At 36.7% G+C, this 22,100-nt stretch overlaps 1 protein-coding gene across 3 annotated transcripts in view; it reads right to left on the reverse strand.

Annotated features, from left to right (window-relative positions):
- Positions 1-22,100, reverse strand: part of NTN4 (netrin 4) — a 121,546-nt gene that overhangs the window by 44,914 nt on the left and 54,532 nt on the right. For all 3 annotated transcript variants that reach the window (XM_055395254.2, XM_055395252.2, XM_055395253.2), the window contains 2 exons: positions 5,939-6,065; positions 3,564-3,752 (listed from right to left, as the gene is read on the reverse strand). In XM_055395254.2, the coding sequence (XP_055251229.2) occupies positions 3,564-3,752; positions 5,939-6,065 (316 nt within the window). The remainder of the gene's footprint in view (positions 1-3,563; positions 3,753-5,938; positions 6,066-22,100) is intronic.

Below are 22,100 nucleotides of genomic sequence, written 5' to 3' on the forward strand. Positions count from 1 at the left end.
TGTCACTGTTTGCAGATAACATGATACTATACATAGAAAATCCTAAAGTTACTACCAGAAAACTATTAGAGCTAATTAATGAATCTGGTAAAGTACAAAATTAATGCACAGAAATCTCTTGCATTCCTACACACTAACAGTAAAAGATCACAAAAAGAAATTAAGGAAACAATCTCATTTACCATTGCATCAAAAAGAAGAAAATACCCAGTAATAAACCTACCTAAAGAAGTAAAGGACCTATACTCAGAAAACTATAAGACACTGGTGAAAGAAACCAAAGATGACACAGAAGGAGAGATATACCGTGTTTTTGGATGGGAAGAAATCAATATTGTGAAAATGACTATATTACCCAAAGCAATCTACATATTCAATGCAATCCCTATAACAGTATCTTTCTGAAAATGTTGCCCATTGCCATGCTAGGCAGTAAACTAATTTCCTGTTTTATCTGCTTGTTAGTCCATACATTCTTACTTTTATACATTTTTACTAGTGGTCTGAAGATGTAAAGTACCCCTATACACATATCTATTTAAATATATCCTGTATAAAATGGTGTTAGGGCTGAATATGTTCTAGATTGAAAAATTTCATAAGCAGACCCTTCAGTGAGCACACAGAGTTAAGGAAACTACATGTTAGTCCCTAAGGTGCTATGGATCTTAAAGGAGTAATTATTTTTGATATAAGGTATTTTTAGTCAATAAAGAGTAGATCTTATAGAACAACAGTTTATACTAGTTTTTCATTTCTTCAGGACTTACTGTACGACAAGCAACCCACTAAACACTCCACATATTTTAGGTTATATAGTTCTTATTACAACCTTGTGAGTAGAAAGACATTGGAGTCCAAAGACCTTCAACAGCTGGCATTGGGTTACACAGCTGTAAGGGGCAGGGTAAGTTTCTATTCTAGATCTGTTTGAATCCTATTAAAATGAAAGTCTGATGGTTGGGGCATGTAGAAGGGAGGCTCAAGTGTATGTGTATACTTATAGCTAACTCACTATATTAGAGCAGAAACCAACACAATGTTGTAAAGCAATTATCCTCCAAATAAAATAAATAAATGAAAGTCTGAGTACAGAAATAGCATTTAGAATCACATCCCATACCGGCCAGAGACGCTCAGAGGGCTCAAACATACCTTGTATGCACCAGGACCCAGAGACCCCACAGAGACTGAGACAGAACGGTGTCTGGGTGTCTCCAGAGGAGGTGCAGGTCAGCAGTGGATTGCTGCAGGGGCAGGGACTCTGGGTGCAGTAGACCTGGGTATGGCATAAGCCCTTTTGGAGGAGGTTGCCATTAACCCACCATACAGTTGCTAGAACTTACACAGGACTGGAAACAGACACTCGAAGGGCACAAACAGAACCTTGTGTGCACCAGGACCCAGGAGAAAGGAGCAGTGACCCCACAAGAGACTAACCCAGACTTGCCCATAAGTGTCCAGGAGTCTCTGGTGGAGGCATGGGTCGGCGGTGGCCTGCTGCAGGGTTGGGGGCACTGAGTATAGCAGTGCGTGCATGGGACCTTTTCATTACCATCACCATAGTTTGGTCTCAGATCAAATAATACCAACAAAGGTCCGTCTAGTCAAAGCTGTGGTTTTTCCAGTAGTCATGTATGGATGTGAGAGTTGGACTATAAGGAAAGCTGAGCATAGAAGGATTGATGCTTTTGAACTGTGGTGTTGGAGAAGACTCTTGAGAGTCCCTTGAACAGCTAGGAGATCCAAACAGTCCATCCTAAAGGAAATCAGTCCTGAATATTCAGTGGAAGTACTGATGCTGAAGCTGAAACTCTAATACTTTGGCCACCTGATGCAAAGAACTGACTCGTTTGAAAAGACCCTGATGCTAGGAGAGATTGAAGGTGGGAGGAGAAGGGGACAACAGAGGATGAGATGGTTGGATGGCATCACCAACTCAAGGGACATGAATTTCAGTAAACTCCAGGAGTTGGTGAGGGACAGGGAAGCCTGGCGTGCTGCAGACCATGGGGTCTCAAAGAGTCGGACATGACTGAACGACTGAACTGAGTACAGAAAGAAGCAGGAGTAAAACAATTCTTGGAGAAATATTGTGACGTAAATCAAAATTTGGGGCTTAGTGTTGAAAGTGAGCTGTTCCATGTTCTATCTTCAACAATCAAAGAGAAAAAGCCTGTAACAAGTAAGCCCACTCGTATTTCATGTAAATATCTCCTGCCTTATGTCAAAACTGTTTTTTCAAGAGCAACAGAATTTTTCCTTTAAATTAAAAACAAACTCAAGATTTTAAATGATTGTTTCCCATTGTATTGTTCCTTTCCTGTCTCTGTTTTTGACCTAGAACGTAGAGTCCTTAGTGGGAAAAGGAAGGGCATGATCATTCATCTCCATTAACCCTCTTGAGTGGTTTCTGTGATCTAATCATCTCTGAGTCAATAGCCATGTAAATGCTCATGTAGTTAGAGGAACTATTCATCCACACTGGACTTTTACTTAAGCTCTGTCAACATCCTTCATAGTCATGTTTCAGAGAATGTCTCATTAACTGGGCAGATCTTTGAAAATTATACCCTTTCTTTGAAAAAAAAAAAAAACCTCTTATTGGATTTATGCTAACAAAAAGCAGAATCCATTCTTCAATAGTTTAGTATTTTGGGGGAATGTAGGGAATTATTGTTATGTTCTAAATTCATTTATGATACGATGGTTACCATGATATCATATCAACCAGATTGCATTCACAGTGGAACCAAAACCTGTCATTTTTCAGATGTTAAAGTTCACTGCAGAGATGAAAACAAGAATGACCCAAGTGCAGATTACCACTCTTTATTTCATCAGTTTGAGTCCATTATTGTCTGTGTCCTACTCATATATTTGGTCTTAGGATAATCTGAACGCCAAAGAATTAATGCTCTTGAACTGTGGTGGTGGAGAAGCCTCTTGAGAGTCCCTTGGACTGCAAGGAGATCAAACTAGTCAATCCTAAAGGAAATCAACCCTGAATATTCATTGGAAGGACTGATGCTGAAGCTGAAACTCCAATACTTTGGCCACCTAGTAAGAAGAGCTGACTCATTGGAAAAGACCCTGATGCTGGGGAAGATTGAAGGCAGGGGCAGAAGGGGAAGACAGAGGATGAGATGGTTGGATGGCATCACCGACTTGATGGACAGAAGTTTGAGCAAGCTCTGGGAGTTGGTGATGGGAAACCTGGCGTGCTGCAATTCATGGAGTCGCAAAGAGTCGGACACGACTGACTGACTGAACTGAGCTGAAGATATCTTCCTCTTCATCATTCTTTTTTCTCTGTTATTAGTCATGGTGCTATAGGAGACAATTTTACTTCATGGAGAATGACTAAGGAGATTGTTTTTATGACTATTGTACTGTGCCCACCTGACAATTTTTACCCCTTATCAATGAAGTTAGCTGATGTGTACGAGTGGACTGTCTGAGAATTTCATGACCTCTCTCCCTTGGGTGAACAAATGAAGGATGGAGTGTCATCTCTTTTGTAAAAATCAAACTTTCCCCCCCATAACCATGAGTTCACTTACATTTGCAAGCATCTGGGGCAGAGAAAGGTCTTCGGAGGTCCCGGTAGAAGCCTGGCTTACATCGCTGGCAGTGTTGACCTTCTGTGTTGTGCTGACAGTCATTGCAGACACCGCCACTACGATTCCCTGATGCCTCCCACACATTAATGTCAAAGTGACAGGCGTCAGCATGTCCATTGCACTTGCAGGCTGGGGGAAAGAAGGATCGGAGGAAAACAAAGAATTAAAAATAAAATGACAGTTTCTCTAGTATTCAGGCAGTTACAGGTAGGGTAAGCTGACTGCTAATTTTTTTTAAATAGTTTTTTCAGATTCATAAGTAGAAAACAGATGTGTGGTTGCCAAGGGGGTGCGAGGATGGGGAAAGGATAGAGTGGGAGTTTGGGGTTAGCAGATGCAAACTATTATGTATAGAATGGATAAACGATGAGTTTCTACTGTAATAGCACAGGGAACCACATTCAATAAACTGTGATAAAACATAATGGAAAAGAATATGGAACAAAGAATACATGTGGTGTGTGCGTGTGTGTGTGTGCACTTGAAGTTGCTTCAGTCGTGTCCGACTCTTTCATCTCTTAAAGACTGTAGCCCACCAGGTTCCTCTGTCCATGGGATTCCCCAGGCAAGAATACCGGGATGGGTTGTCATTCCCTCCTCCAGGGGATCTTCCCGACACAGGGGTCAAACCTGTGTCTCTTATGCACTGGCAGGTGAGTTCTTTACCATTAATGTCATCTGGGAAGCCCTATGTGTGTATAACAGAATCACTCTGTAGAAATTAACACAACATTGTAAATCAACTGTACTTCATTTTTTTTTTATTTAGTTTTTCGAATAGTATACATTTTCACAATACAGGAGTCAAAACAGTGTAAGAAGGTTTATATATTAAGAACTCTAGTCTACCCATCCCTATTCACCCTGTTTCCTTTGGCCCTCAGTAGTTTCTTTCCTTTCTTCCTTCCTTCTCTTTCATCCTTCTCTCCCTCCCACCTTCCTTCAAACCTGGAAGGAAAGTTTTGGTGCACAGGGGCTAGTAACTTGGCAGATAGATTGATCTGCCTTTCATGAAGTACTGTTCTTTAGTTATTGTACTGGTGAGTATGAGGTGGTCTCCTAAAGAAGCCTTAATTTGCTTATGGGAGAGGCTTGCAAAGTTTCTTATGTAACAGATTCTCAAAGTCATTTCTAAGATTATAGTCAGTAGCACCAAGTGACAAGTCTCTGCGTTCTGTATGTATTTAGATATGCAGCTGGTTTCTGTGGAAAGGGCCATAATGGCATTCTAGGAATTTGGGAGAAATTCTTTAGATTCTCTTGATTGATTTAGAATAAGGATCTGGACTTTTTCCTGGAGGTCAGCTGTATTTGAAAATGTTTTTGCTATTGTTTTTCATTGTTTCCTTGATGTGTTATGATATTTTGACCAGATTCATAGTCTTTAAAAAGCATACTGTAAGATAATTTAAGATTTATGCTTACAGGAAATCCTGTACATTTCCGTGAAACTAAATCAGTTATGATTCCAAAATATGTATGGGAAGAGACTTCTCACAATTTTACCCACTGTATTTGCCTTTAAATCCTAGTAAAATTGAAGTTTGTTAGTGTAAACATTGTTATGGGCATGTGCATTTCTCTGTGCATGTATATTTCTATTTCTTGTGTGTTTCATTTTTAATTGCAAAGAAAAAAATGGTTCACATTCCCATTTCACTCTTCTATCTAATCTCAAACCTCAAACCCAAAGTTAGCCATGACAGTGTTAGTCTCCTTCTTGATGAACTGGCATAGTTTCAAATCTAATTTGTTTTTAAAAGTATAAGTGAAGAGACAGGAATTATGGTATTCCAGAAAAAAAGTATTTAATTTGGAGTCTGGAAACTAGGGATCAAGTCCTGACTCTATCAATTACTAACTTTGGCAAGACACTTAAAATTTTATTGGACCTCAGTTTACTGATCTCTAATATGGGATTAACACCACCTACTTTATAGGGTTGTTTTGAGAACTGAATTCAAGATACCTATATTCATTATTATAATTCAGTATCTGTGAACTCTAAACCTCAGTTGCTCTGTGTCTGGCCATGTTTTTATTACGTCAAACTCTCAAGAAGGGTGCTCAGGTTCAACATAGAGTCCCAGCAAATGAGCAACACATTCTTGGCAAAATAGTCATATCAGCGACTTTGCAAGCAGTAATTGTTTCCAATGGCTGAAGTCACAGTGGGCAGTGATATGGGCTATGTTTGTATAGGTGAGTATCTGTCACCTACCACTTAATATTGTGTTTCTCAAGACAACAAACAAGAAGTCTACAGATGTTTACTTAACAAAGAAGGCTTTTGAGTCTGTGGACTTGGTACTTACTTCTGCACTCATTTGGAGACCCTGTTTTTCCATCAGCTGCCTCCCAGGGGCGGTCATTATATAAAGGTGCACAGTGTTGGCAATGGGTGCCCGCTGTGTTGTGCTTACACATACACTTTCCATGGACCTGCAAAGAAAAGTAAGAGCTAAGAGCACAAACAACGCTAGGAAAGAATATTCTTCCCACAACCTCATCTCGTTGATTGGCTTTAGCCATATGACATTCATTCACTTGAAGATGTTAGTCATCAAGATGAGAGATCCTTTCTTTGGTTTGTCTTTGCTGTTAATTCAAAAAACTACAAAATATATTTTTTCTTGACGGCAGGATACATGACCCAAATAAGCAATTCTGAGATAATTGCTAGGCATTTACTTAAATTTTTAATACTTCAAATTTTTTTTATTCTTTACACAAAAGTAATACATCTTCAATACAGAAAATTTAGATCTTTCTACATCATTAAATGTTTTTGTACAACACCCATTTTAATGATTTCCTTGGAAAATATACAGCTTATTTAACCAATCACCTATTTTTTGTTATTTAGGCTTTTAAATATTTTTATACAGTATATTTTAATTCTATAATTAATATCCTGATAGCTATTGTGTACATCATTTATTTGGAATACGTTTTCTAGAAGTAAAGTTGAACAGCCATCATCTGTATATTTTTAAGACTTTGAAGACATTTTGTCATAATTACTGGGCATTTTCTTTTAATCCCATAATTCAGGGTAGCTGAGGGTTTTTAAAATAGTATTTCTCACAAGGAGAAATATTTTAGTGGAATTATTTGGGATGTGAGCATTTTATGAGAATTTTAATATTTTGTATTATCTCATCAATAATTTCTAAAAATTAGTATTTGGGATCATCTGGAATACTTCCTAATAACTAAGTTTACCATGAATTCCAGTACCAAAATGAATTTATTGACACATGATGTCATGATGGTACAAACAAACGTGTTTTGAAGTAGCTCAGAGACAAGAGTCCCAAGCTTGGCTCTATGAAGTGTTGTTTGTTTTTTCTTGAGAAACAGTATAAAAGATAAATCAATGCAAAGGTAATAAGTTATATCAACCATTCACAATTATTTAATGAATATCTACTAGAGAAAGTTGCTATATTAGGCAATGTTTGATACACAAAGCATTACAAAACGTGGTTTCTGTCTTTAAGCAAAGTACAATGTAGCTGGATAAAAAAGATTTATATAGAAAAAAGTATGCATTAAACAAGACAATAAATAAATATCTAAGAAAGAAAATTATGTTGGAATTCAAAAGATGCAGAAATCACCATAGATTAACAGTGACTGAGGACTTTATGAGAGAGACCGGTTTTTGAGATCGGCGTTGAAGTTGGGCTGTATTTCTGACAGGCAGAAGGGAAGAGACTTTCCAGGAAGAGGAAACAAAATTAACCAAGCTGTGATTCTAGGAGGTTAGGGAAAATCTATGAACAAAGTTTATTTCAATACATCTGAAATATTCTGACTGAGATGATAAAGGAACTACTAAAAATGAGACATACTTAGACTGGCCAGAAATAAAATAAATCTTAGGGTTCAACAAATGTGGAAATAGCTACAACCAATACTTTGAGGTACTACTGCTGGACCAAATTTAACACTTGGGAAAGTTGTGTTGTCTACCCAAGATCTCCTTTTTCTTTTCATTCTCTTGGAATATATTTCTTTGGTTCCACTGGTAGAGGCACTCTGGGAATAGCATATGCATTATCCAAGTGTGTTATGTGACTACTGTGGACCTTTATGCACACATAAAATTCAAGTGCAGGAATTATTCAGGGCTTGGAGGCCCACAGGCTACTTGTGAATGAATCACATGAGACCTAAGAGCCATCTTGTTAAATTTAGTTTCTATGTATAAACTAAGGTTTTTGTGCTTAATGAAAATGAACTATAGCTGTCCTTTCAGTTCTTAGGGATTATCTTGGAAATAGATTTTTTTAAATGGTAGAATTGACTCAGAGTACAATATGTTACAGAAATTTTTGTTGATTTTCTTTATAGAAATTCAGCTAATATTATAGATTCAGTGTATTGGTTTTGCTCTTGGAATGCCCAAACATGAGGTGAATTATAGTTACCTTTATTCTTGGGCTTTTCTTTGTGAAAAGACTTGTTTATACGACAAAGCTAGGACTTGTTTATACATAAAGTCCCATGGAGTTGTTAAGAGTTTACTATGCATAACTATGCACACATCCAGGTAATTGCTAAAGACAACTTTGCACTTAAATTTGGAGAACTGCAGGAATTCAAATTTTCACTACTCTATAAAAATGAGGTGTTTTCATCCTAGCTCCTGAATATCTAATTTTTCATATATTCTGGTAGAAGTGCTCCAGTCCAACTGGTTTTTATTAAATCTTTTAAATTCAACATTCTTATCATCATGGAAAAAAAATAGAAATTCTATCAAATAACTTCCACAAGGTAAGATTCTTTTTCTTAATTGAAATATAGTTGATTTACAATGTTGTATTACTTTCTGCTATACAGCAAAGTAGTTCAGTTATGCATATATATATATACACCTTATTTTTCATATTCTTTTCCATGATGATTTATCATAGGACCATGAATATAGTGCCCAGTGCTATAAAGTAGCTTGTTGTTTATCCATGCTATATATAATAGCTTGTATCTGCTAGCCCCAAACTTACTCCTTCCCTCCCCGACAACCCCTTGGCATCCACAAGTCTGTTCTCTATGTCTGTGAATCTGTTTCTGTTTCATACATAAGTTCATTTGTGTCATTTTTTTTTTAACTAAAAAATTTTTACTGGAGTATAGTTGATTTACAACATTGTGTTTCAGGTATACAGCAAAATGAATAAGTTATATATAGGTGTGTGTGTGTATATATATATATATATCTCCAGCATATATATATATATATATATATATACCTCCAGCATTGCAGGCAGATTCTGCTGCAAATTATTGCTACTTTTCTTTAGAGGAACTAAACTATCATTATAAGTCAGTTTATCAGGTTTGGTCTTAGAATGCCCAAGGCCTATACGTAATTTCACCCAAGTCAGGTTAGTCCTGGTCCACAAATTCCAGGACTCAGGAGACCAGAGACACTTAGGGAACCTCATCATTCACGTGCATCACAAGATGATGTGGACTGGTCAGTTCCCTCAGGAGTAAGGATCTCAGAGCACTTCCTTGCACCCACATGCAAGGATTGGGATGAACCTCCCAGGGTCTGAAAGATGCCAGCCCAGCAAATATTTCTGCACACAGAAAAAGTCAAGGAACTGTCATTTTGAGAATTACTAAATATAGTTGTAAATCATTACCTAGACCATTTGAAACAAGAAATCCTTTCTCAGCGATACAACTGTTACTGTTCAAGCTTGAAGGATCACCCACTATTTGATGCTTGTGAAAAATGTGCAAGTGAAACTAGGTCTCCATTGGGGGAAAAAAAACAGCAAAAGGAAACTTTAGTAACAAGTTAAACAAAGCTCTTGTTTGGTACACAAACATAAACCAGATAAAGAGCAGGAAAATGGGATTACATATTTAAGGCTTAGTTGAAGAAGAGTGGTGTCTGGCTGTGTAACTGGGAAATGAGAAATCAACTTTAACAACAAATCTACAAACCCTAATTATACAAGAGTTATACCTTGGCATTTTGGATATTCTATGAATTTCATAAACCCCTCTATTATACTGAGAGTACATTTCTCTGTTGATGTCAAAAGTTTCTTACTATATCCCATACAGGGAGGGAATCATACAAACTTTGAATAAGAAATTTAAGGGATTACTAGAACAACTTGCTTATGAATACCTGTGTACTTTGCTGACAAATATGATATATTAGAGGTAAATAGACACGGAAGAGAAAATACTGCTCCTTCATATGTAAGGCTATAAGAATCTATGTGGGAACAAAATGAAGAAATTATTATCTTTCAAATTTGTCATTGTAAGATACACATCTTGCTTAGAAAAGCTCATTTTTAATTGTTCTTTGGGGACAGAAGGCCCTCTAATAGTCAGCAAACTTTCCTCAGTAGACTTGAGGAAACTGGCCATGGCAGGAGGTTGTGAGAATCTGGCCATTGGCAATGTTAAGCATAAGGGTTGGACAATCACTTATCAAGATAGTGTAGACTATTTAAAAATTAAATGGAAGATTGGCTTTGACAACTTTTAAGGTCTTTCTAGTCTTAAGGTTCTATGATTCTATGGCCCGCCTTTGTGTATTGTGAATACTGCCTGGTTGGAGGCAACTACCCATAATCCTTTCTAAGCTACCAAATAAGCCTTAAATGTCATACGGCAGGGTCCCATTACCATTTCACCAAGAGTGTTTCCAAATGATGTGAAAGTCAAATAAGGGAGAGTTAGGAGAATATTTCTCCTTTTTAGCAGGCACTACCTGATGAAAAAGTAAATGAAAAAGTAAATGTTAATAGTCTCTGAAGATGGATTTGCATATGTCAATAACGACTATACCAAAACTGTTTCATTCTTTCTGGTTTTTCTCCTACTGTTTTCCTCCTTCTATACTGCATTTTCCCCATTGCTTATGAGAAAAGTAATCACAGACTGTCATTCTAGCACCTGCTTTCCAAATAAAGGTATATTTCATCATTCACAGACATTCACCATAATGGATATACCAAAGCAAATGATGAATATGGTTAAAGCTTTGGAAGACTCAAATTAACTGAATTCCTTTATGAATGTCTGATAAAATTTCCTTCCCAGCTGCTCTCCAAGAAAGAAAGAAACAACTATTGTTCAAGTCCTACTAAAATTTATAATGAAAGTTAGTGGGAAAAAAAGATTCTACAGCCAAGTATTCAGAAATTCCTGAATTTCATCAATTGGGTACTTTCCTTGAGCTCCTGTGCTATTATTGTTTACATATATATGATTTTATTTTCTTTCTTTACCATTCAACTTTGAATTTCAATGGAAAATGAATATCCTTTCATACCATCATTGGAACCTTAAAAACTGTGAAAAGAGAATACAAACAGTGCCTATTCTATGATCCTAAGAAAATTGCCCACTTAAAGGCAGCTATGGCAATTCACAGACCTTCATTTAGCTCTGATAAATGATTTACAAAAGTGGAACAATGCTTTGCAGCAACTTTAGAAAAGATGTAAAGGCAAAAAAACTGATTTAATTTCTAAAGAGATAGTATGTTCCTTTTAGAGAAAAGGATTAGCTTCCAAATGAATGAACTTCTTAGGTATGAAAAGAGATACATTCTAATAACTGGGCTAGCCTGTTAGAACCTGCTCCTCTTAAGCAGGACAAAAACAAGCACAACAATGCTACAGCACAAACCTTTGAATAGAAAGCATTGTGAGGAAAACATGTCTTTTCATTAACAAATAAAATCTTTCTCTACCCCCATTAAAGGTATGCATATTTCAGTTTAACAGAAGTGGGAGTTCTATGGTGAATACATAGCATAATAATTGAGTTTGGTAAAAGGAGGCTTGAAACATAGTGTCAGAACAGAGTAAAATAAGTTGAAGACTGAATATTTCAAACCCTTGCCCAATAATATATATATTGTAGGATTGTAAGCAGTGGAAAAGCTCTACAATCTATTCTTTGGTCTATACTTGAACACTAGAGAAAACAGGTCTTGTAAGAAAGCATGAGCAATAAAACAGATAGGTATAGAGCAGAAACAATTATGATTAAAGAATGAAAATCAGCCACAGGAGACTTGTCAGCCTGTTGCCTGAAATTCTTCCTATCAGAATTCATTCCTTTAGCCCCTGAATATCGTTTTAGGTTCAAGAACTTCCTACAAAAAGGGACTTAAGCTCAGAAAGCATAAATCCTTATTATTAGCAGCAAACATATCAGCTGGAATTATAACCATCTGTTCTCAATTCTAGAACTGTACTCAGAGTTGCCTAAAGAAGGAAGTAGCTTTCTGGTGGAGAGAAAGGGAATGTCTAAAGAGAGGGAAGGAGCTAAAGATAAACTGTGCCTACTTCACTAAGGTGCCAAAAACCTTGCTCTGGCTGACAAACCTGGGAAAAATGCATGGAGCCAATGCAAATTTCATAACAAAACTGCATTTAAGTACACTGTATGGTAATCATGTGTTTATATACATCTCTCTGATAGATTGTAAGCTCTTGCAGGGAAGAAACTATGGCTTAAATTTCTTTGAATCCCCATTAACTGGCATATAATAGATTTTCAATTGATATGTGTTAATTATTTTTTTAAGCCAATATATATTCAATGAAACATGGAGAACCTTAGTTATTGAGTTTAGTTCCACTGTCACAACTTCCCAAGAAGAGAGGGTGCTAATTATTCATTTCAAGTGGGAATGGGATACTTTGGTTTGTCACCGAGCAGGATTTGGGGCAGAACAGGGTTGAAAGATATTCAGCTTTGTCCAGAGCACTTTTGGACAAGTCACACTGGTAAATATGATGCTATGTAGAGAGTTACTGTAAGCCCATGAGGCATGAGGTTAGTCAGGGAGGGAGATGAAAACAACAAAGATGAAGACGATGATGGTGAATAATAAAAATAATAGTAGTAGTTAATATTGATTAGCACTTACTGTGTACCAGGTGCTGTTCTAGGCATTGTATAAATATTAATTCATTGGATTTACACAAGAAACCATAGTATTTTAGTTGCTAAGTCATGTCCGACTCTTGCAACCCCATGGACAATAGCCCACCAGGATCCTCTGTCTATGGGATTTCCCAGGCAAGAATACTGGATTGGGTTGCCATTTCATTCTCCAGGGGATCTTTCCAACCCAGGGACTGAACCCAGGTATCCTATATTACAGGCAGCCTCCTGCACTGCAGGTGGATTCTTTACCAACTGTGCTACCAGGAAAGTCCCACAAGAACCCTATCAGTTCAGTTCAGTCGCTCAGTCGTGTCCGACTCTTTGCGACCCCATGAATCACAGCACACCAGGCCTCCCTGTCCATCACCAACTCCCCGAGTTCACTCAAACTCATGTCCATCGAGTCGGTGATTCCATCCAGCCAGCTCATTCTCTGTCATCCCCGTCTCCTCCTGCCCCCAATCCCTCCCAGCATCAGAGTCTTTTCCAGTGAGTCAACTCGTCGCATGAGGTGGCCAAAGTATTGCAGTTTCAGCTTTAGCATCAGTCCTTCCAATGAACACCCAGGATTGATCTCTTTTAGAATGGACTGGTTGGATCTCCTTGCAGTCCAAGGGACTCCCAAGAGTCTTCTCCAGCACCACAGTTCAAAAGCATCAATTCTTCGGCGATCAGCTTTCTTCACAGTCCAACTCTCACATCCATACATGAACACTGGAAAAACCATAGCCTTGACTAGACGGACCTTGGTTGGCAAAGTAATGTCTCTGCTTTTTAATAAACTATCTAGGTTGGTCATAACTTTCCTTCCAAGGAGTAAGCGTCTTTTAATTTCATGGCTGCAATCAGCATCCGCAGTGATTTTGGAGCCCCCCAAAATAAAGGCTGACACTGTTTCCACTAGTGGAGGTGATGGAATTCCAGTTGAGCTATTTCAGATCCTGAAAGATGATGCTGTTAAAGTGCTGCACTCAATATGCCAGCAAATTTGGAAAACTCAGCAGTGGCCACAGGACTGGAAATGGTCAGTCTTCATTCCTATCCCAAAGAAAGGCAATGCCAAAGAATGCTCAAACTACCGCACAATCGCACTCATCTCACACGCTAGTAAAGTCATGCTCAAAATTCTCCAAGTCAGGCTTCAGCAATATGTGAACCGTGAACTTCCAGATGTTCAAGCAGGTTTTAGGAAAGGCAGAGGCACCAGAGATCAAATTGCCAACATCCGCTGGATCATGGAGAAAGCAAGAGAGTTCCAGAAAAACATCTATTTCTGCTTCATTGACTATGCCAAAGCCTTTGACTGTGTGGATCACAATAAACTGTGGGAAATCCTGAAAGAGGTGGGAATACCAGACCACCTGACCTGCCTCTTGAGAAACCTGTATGCAGGTCAGGAAGCAACAGTTAGAACTGGACATGGAACAACAGACTGGTTCCAAATAGGAAAAGGAGTACATCAAGGTTGTATACTGCTTATTTAACTTATATGCAGAGTACATCATGAGGAACGCTGGGCTGGAAGAAGCACAAGCTGGAATCAAGACTGCTGGGACAAATATCAAGAACCTCAGATATGCAGATGACACCACCCTTATGGCAGAAAGTGAAGAGGAACTCAAAAGCCTCTTGATGAAAGTGAAAGAGGAGAGTGAAAAGGTTGGCTTGAAGCTCAACATTCAGAAAACAAAGATCATGGCATCTGGTCGCATCACTTCATGGGAAATAGATTCAGGTTGTTGGCTTATTTACATTTTTTTTTATGTACAAAACTTTGTATGCCCCAAAGCTTTGATTTGTATATCTAAATGGCAGTTTTTCTGTGCCATTGTGCATGCTATTTATCAGAAGAAATCAGTAGCTGAGGTACTATTCAGAAGCATGAATCCACATACACAGAATTTCCAAATGCTACTAGATCTATGTATTCCCAACTGTGGACATTAATTTTAAGATTTCTTAAAGATGTATTTCAGTAGACCTTTGTTTTATAGTATGACAGCTAGAACTGAGAACTAACTAAAATCAAGTTTTGTGGTTTATCTTTCAACATACCACATGGCCCTTGCTGAGAAATTAGATGATTGGTTAAAACAAAGCAAAACATACAAAATCAAACCTTCCAAATCCAGTATCTGCAGAAAAGAAGGCAGAAACTTCTCCAGGACAGAGAAAAGCTTTTAGAACCTTCCAAATCAATTTCAAAATACTTTTGAGTTAAAAAGTATTAATAAAGTAACCTATTTTAAAAGCCAAGTGAAAGAATTTAAAATATTCCCATTGTTTAAAAATGTACTATTAGCTCAACAGTGTTTTTTGTAAGTGAGCACTTTAGTTTAATTTTGGGTTCTTCAGTAAATTTTAGGTAGAATTTTCCTCTTAGCTTTCAGAGTGATGATTTCCTAGAATAAAGAAAATCTCTCTTTGTGAGTCCAGGGATAGGGACTACTTTTTCTTATAACCATGGGCAGGATCAATGCAGGATCTTTTGGAAAACCACATTACTAGAATACTTTTCTTTGCATTTTTCTCTAATTAACAAATAATATTCTTTGTATTGGATAAAATTGTGATACACTTTGAAATGTACCCCCACTCCCATAGAGACTAAGTGTTCTGGCTAACATACTTTTCTAGATTATATCTGCTTTTTTTTCTTTTTAATTGAAGTATAGTTGTTTTACAATGTTGTATTCGCTTCAGGTGTACACCAAAGTGATTCAATTATATATAAATATATATATATTCTTTTTCAAATTATTTTCCATTATATGTTATTACAAGATATTAGATATAGTTCCCTGTGCTATACACGAGGTTCTTGTTGTTTATCTGTTTTACATATAGAATTTGTATCTGTTAGCCCAAAACTCCTAATCTATCCCTCCCCTACTTTTCCTTTGGTAACCATAACTCATATATGTGAGTCTGTTTCTGTTCTGTGAATAAGTTCACTTGTATCTTTTTTTTATATTCCACATATAAGCAATATTATATTGTATTTGTCTTTTTCTGACTTATTCCACTTAGTATGATAATCTCTAGGTTCATCCATGTGGCTGCAAATGGCATCATTTTATTCTTTTTTTGACTGAGTAATATTCCATTGCATATATATATATACACACACCACATCTTCTTTATCCATTCATCTGTTGGTGGACATTTAGGTTGCTTCCATCTCTTAACTGTTATAAATACTGCAGCGATGAACACTGGGGCGCATGTATCTTTCTGAATTAGAGTTTTCATCTTTTTTGGATATATGCCCAGAAGTAGGATTACTGGTTCATATGTTAAGTATATTTTTCGTTTTTTAATGAACCTCCATACTGTTTTCTATAGTAGCTGCACCGATTTACATTCCCACCAACAATGTAGGACGGTTCCCTTTGCTCCACATCCTCTCCAGCATTTATTGTAGACATTTTAATGATGGCTATTCTGTTGTGAGGTAATACCTCATTGCAGTTTAATTTGCATTCTTTAATAATTACTGATGCTGAGCATCTTTTCATGTGCCTGTTGGCCATCTGTATGTTTTCTCTGGAGAAATGTCTACTTAGGTCTTCTGTCCGTGTCTGCATTTTATTATCACTAAACAATTTCACAACTCCATGAGCTGTAAAAAATTAACAATAATGCAAATAGTTCTTCTCCACAGAAATGCAAGTCAGTTGTGTCCAACAGGGCAGTTGAACATTTCTTATCATATTGACCTGTTTTGCACCTCTTTGTCCAATGTATGTGTGGTTTTTTTAATTTTTCTTTGAATCAGTAGTAAGGTCTTCAGTTCAGTTCAGTTCAGTCGCTCAGTCATGTCCAACTCTTTGCGACCCCATGAATCACAGCATGCCAGGCCTCCCTGTCCGTCACCAACTCCCAGAGTTCACTCAAACCCACCTCCATCGAGTCGGTGATGCCATCCATCCATCTCATTCTCTGTTGTCCCCTTCTCCTTCTGCCCCCAATCCCTCCCAGCATCAGAGTCTTTTCCAGTGAGTCAACGCTTCGCATGAGGTGGCCAAAGTATTGCAGTTTCAGCTTTAGCATCAGTCCCTCCAATGAACACCCAGGATTGATCTCCTCTAGAATGGACTGGTTGGATCTCCTTGCAGTCCAAGGGACTCTCAAGAGTCTTCTCCAGCACCAGAGTTCAAAAGCATCAATTCTTCGGCGATCAGCTTTCTTCACAGTCCAACTCTCACATCCATACATGACCACGGGAAAAACCATAGCCTTGACTAGACGGACCTTGGTTGGCAAAGTAATGTCTCTGCTTTTTAATATGCTAATATGCTATCTAGGTTGGTCATAACTTTCCTTCCAAGGAGTAAGTGTCTTTTAATTTCATGGCTGCAATCAGCATCCGCAGTGATTTTGGAGCCCAAAAAATAAAGTCTGACACTGTTTCCACTGTTTCCCCATCTATTTCCCATGAAGTGATGGGACCAGATGCCATGATCTTAGTTTTCTGAATGTTGAGCTTCAAGCTAACTTTTAGACTCTCCTCTTTCACTTTCATCAAGAGGCTTTTGAGTTCCTCTTCACTTTCTGCCATAAGGGTGGTGTCATCTGCATATCTGGGGTTCTTGATATCTCTCCCAGCAATCTTGATTCCAGCCTGTGCTTCTTCCAGCCCAGCGTTCCTCATGACGTACTCTGCATATAAGTTAAATAAGCAGGGTGACAATATACAACCTTGATGTACTCCTTTTCCTATTTGGAACCAGTCTGTTGTTCCATGTCCAGTTCTAACTGTTGCTTCCTGACCTGCATACAGGTTTCTCAAGAGGCAGGTCAGGGTGGTCTGGTATTCCCATCTCTTTCAGAATTTTCCACTGACCCCTTATTAATTACTGAGTTAAGTAAAATTGTTGACATGTATTTATTTTATATCTGTGTGAATCATGGCTTTACTCTTTAAAAGAATATCCTTTAATATTGCCATTTCTTATCCTCCACATGTTACCTAAAGTTCTTCTATGTAGACTCCTTAAGAATATACTTCTAAAAGTGGAATTTCAACATGCTATATGTAGTTAAATTGGTTTTGAATGTCTCATATCTCTACATGATTAATTCTACTAGCTTTGTTTTTTCCGTTTCATCAGGCACTCCATCTCTCCTGTGAAGACTATAATAAATATTTCAGCCATAAAAGTGCAAATATCATTAAACTAAAAACTGTGATGCCTAGGAGGCTTACAGATTACATTATCTAAGATTACATTTAGATAAAATCAAACTATTACCAATTTAGGTGATTTTTTTCTATCCTTACTTCATTACTCAGAACTATCTCTTATTTGCTTTTTGTTTCTAATGAGCTTTACATATTATTTCTGACTATGGGCTTATGATGTCTGCCCAACAGACTTATTTGGATAAATCCTACAAATGAATACTTAAGTTACATGCATAATCTGGTTTCAGATTTGCATGTGTACAATGGAAATAAAGCAAGGCACTCTGATTTTAAGACATTTACTTTGGTGTATCTATGGAATTACCTCAAAATGTCAAGTTAGCTCCTTTTCTACAGTTACAATTTCTTCCAGGTACAGATCAAGAGAAGATTGACAGATGCCATTAGATTCTTGCTGGAGTTCTTGTTTATAGGCAGACTTTGACTTTACTAAAAGACTATATATGAAACTATCTTAGTATACAGATTTGACTTTTGAAATCTGTTTCAAGCCAGATTGCTACCTGGTTACTGTGCAGAGTTACTGGAACAGCTGCTACATAGCCATGTGACCCACTTCATCTCTGTTCTTCATTTGATCTCAGTTAAGTCTTGTTTTCATAAGTCCACTTTGCACTTATCTTTTTATATTTAAGCTTTTCCAGGGTCATGAGGCAAGTCAGTGGCAAAACAGGGAACAAAACTCCCAAGAGAATCCAAAAATATTAGAGGCTTCCATCTTAGAACAGTGATGTCATCAGGAAGATTTTTTTTTTTTTTTCTTCTCACAAACACCTAAAATAACTTCTTAGGATAAACTTTCTTGAGGGGAAGAAAGGATAATTTCAAATTTTTATTTATTTAATTTGAATAATTTTAGAAAGAAAAAGCAAAAGTGGAGTTAACAATATATAACTTCTATGCTGTTAAAACCATTAACAAAACAACTCTCAGACAAGAACCTGAGAAACTAAGGGAAGGAAAATACTAGGAGAACTCATTTTGTAAGCAACTTATCTGTCAAGCGGCATTTGACACAAGAATGAAGGAAGGTCTTGTGGGGTTTTGTTCCGTGTCTTTTGGGATTTAGATGGGTTTTTATAATTAGTAGAAGACCAGGTAAATACTATTAGAAATGCTGTGGGGGATTATTAAGTACTTTTCACTTGCTCAATGTGTTCACATAGCTTCTGGTTATTTTAAAGAAAATTCCTTGTCACAGACTATTTTGCATTCTCTTACAATTTTAATTCATTCTACTTCACATTTCTCACTGTTTTTCCTCTTTTCTTGACAGTTCTGTTTAACTGTCACTCAGTATTCTATACAGTGCAGAGTGTGTTACAAAAGTTGACTTGTTTAAGATAAATGAGCCCCTGATTGTCGTACAAGAAGCCAATTGCTAGGGCATGTTTTCTTCCATGGTCTTTTTTTTGTTAAATTAATTCATTCATATGCTTCTTTTCACATTGGAAAATTGCTTGTTTCTAGGTGAACCTTGTAAAACATAGTCTTCATTACTGAATATGTTCATGTGAATGATCAAGGTGGAAATACTGATATATTAAAACTGATGCTTATTTGATAACTCTATCAGAACATCATTACCAAATCTGTGATCATTTGTACACATCCAGAAACAACAACTGCAGCTGCTGAAAGAACTGGTTTTCTTCAATACCCATCCATCCAAAGCTATTGCTTTTTAAAACAGTCCCAGCTAATGACTGGGACTTGAAAAGAAATATATTCATTTTGTAAAGTTCCTTTATAACCAGCCATAGGTTGGTTTGTTTTTTAGCTTTCGATTTTTTCTTACTGAGATTATATTCACATAGCATAAAATGTATCATTTTAGCTATTTTAAAGTATATAATTCAGTAGTTTCTAGTATATCCAAAAAAATTATGCAATCATTGCCATTATCTCATTCCAAGGCATTCCCATTACTCCAGAAAGAAAACCTGTGTCCATTAAGCAGTTACTGCCCATTCCTCTCTAAGCTCCAACTCCTAGCAACCACTAACCTACTTTGTCTTTAAGGATTTGTCTTTCCTGGACATTTCATATAAAAGGAATAATACAGTATGGGGCCTTTTGTGTCTGGCTTCTGTCACTCAGCATAATGTTTTCAAGGTTCATTCTTGTTGTAGCATGTATCAGTACTGCATTCCTTTTTATGGTTGGATAATACTCTGTTGTATGGATATACCACATTTTGTTTATTCATTCATCAGTTGATGAACACTGGGTTGTTTCCACCTTTTGGCAAGAATAATGCAACTATGAATATTCAGGTACAAGGTTTTGTGTAGACATTTGTTTTCCATTCACTTGGACAGATACTAAAGAGTAGAACTGCTGGTTCATAAAATAATTCTATGTTAAACCATTTGAGCACCTGCCAGACAGCAGCAGCACCATTTTACATTCCTACCAGCAGTGTGTGAGGATTCCAATTTCTCTTCATCCTCATCCTCATCAAAACTTATTATTATCTGTCTTTTTCATTATAGTCATTCTAATAGATGTGAAGAAGTATTTCATTGTAGTTTTGATTTGTATTTCCCTAATGACTAAGAATTTCAAACATCTTTTCATGGGCTTATTAGGCATTTTCATATCTTTGGAAAAATATCTGTTTAAACCTTTGCCCATTTTTAAATTGGGTTCTTTTCTTAGCATTATGTGGATAAATGTGACATAAAGAGAGTAAACTTTGGAATTAGATACATGGGGTTTCCAATCCCTGCTCTCAGTAACCTTGGATAAATTCCTTAATAACAAGCCACAGTGTCCTACCTGTAAATAGTACTGGCTCCATGTATTTGAGAATTAAAAGAGAAAATGTGTGCAGGTGTGTGACACAATCAATCAAGAGCAATCATTATTATTGATAATTTTTAACATTATCTGAAATGAATCCCTTATTTTTAAAATGCTATCGATTAATTCATTCATACATTAACTGGTGATATTTTGAACCCACTGTATTTTAGACATTTTGATTACTCCATCATCTTCCATTAAAGAATCAGAGAGTTTAGCAGATAGGAAAAGCTGAATATGTAAGCAAATGATACAGTGAGGTAAATATTTTAATTGCGAGAGGAACAGGGAACTCTTAGAGGTCTGAGGAATGATTGGGGCTTTGTGTCTAGGCCACTAATAACCTATCTGTTTGCAAAATAGGTTGTAATTCTTTGCTTCACATGATAGTGAAGTTAAGTGCCAAAACTGAACCCCACAGAGTGAAATTCCCTTTTTATTACCTATGAGAACTGAATTAAGTTGCAAATGAGAATTAGAGGCTAAATATACTACAATTATGATCTTCAGCCCTTATTCAGAATAATGGAAATACTAGGATCCCATGTTTTCTTTAATTTTAATGCCTACTCAGGCCTTATCTGGGAAACAATGAAACCAATGCCCTTCAGGAATTCTGAGAGCTGACTGAGCCAGCCAAGTTACATGCCTGATACTTGTGTCCTTAGAGATGCAAACATAGAAGGCCAAGGACACTTGGTCACTGTTTACTTTTACAAATTTAATAATTGTTTGTATATATAAAATACTAATGGAAAAATAATCATTTTTTCATTTTCATATATATTGTAGTTTTTGAAGCTGTAATATATTGTAGTTTTGGAAACCATAATTTTCTCTGCTTTTTCTATCTAGAGAGCTAGAGCAAAGAGTTTAAAAGATACCAAAGTTTCATATGATTAATCATGACTAAAAAGTCTTATTAAGAATTAACTAATATTATACTGTTTCTACACCCCCACACATGTACCATTTTATTCCATTAAATATTTACATTGCTAAGATATAATATGACTGTAGTTCCAGTTATAGTATTAAGGTTTTGAATGCCAAGACTAAGACACTTTGCTTTTCTCACTATTTGAAATGACTCTGAAGTTTCTCCGCCTTGTGGAATAATTATTATATATATATTATATTATATATTATATATATTCATATATATATATACACACACACACATACACACATGTGTATGTGTGTGTGTATTTTAACTTTGTGTGTTTGTTCACTAAAATTCACCTCATAAGAGGGAACAGGACTTAAATTACAACTTATCTTCTACTGAATGTAATTGTTTTAAGACAAATTGAAGTACATTTCCAGCTCTTACAAAATTGGCAAGACACAAGTGAAATACCACAGAGATATGAGACCTGGGGTTGTGAACCTGAAGTTAGATATCTGTAACTTCAGCTTCTTTCCATGTAGCTTCACCCTCCACTCAATCCATTATATTAACAATTGAACAGGGAGACTAGGCTTTCCAGACACACAGATCTGATCTAGGCTTC

This window comes from Moschus berezovskii, chromosome 6 (genome assembly GCF_049115385.1).
Source record: "Moschus berezovskii isolate FMDL1 chromosome 6, NW_MosBer_1.0, whole genome shotgun sequence".
NCBI classification, from domain to species: domain Eukaryota; kingdom Metazoa; phylum Chordata; class Mammalia; order Artiodactyla; family Moschidae; genus Moschus; species Moschus berezovskii.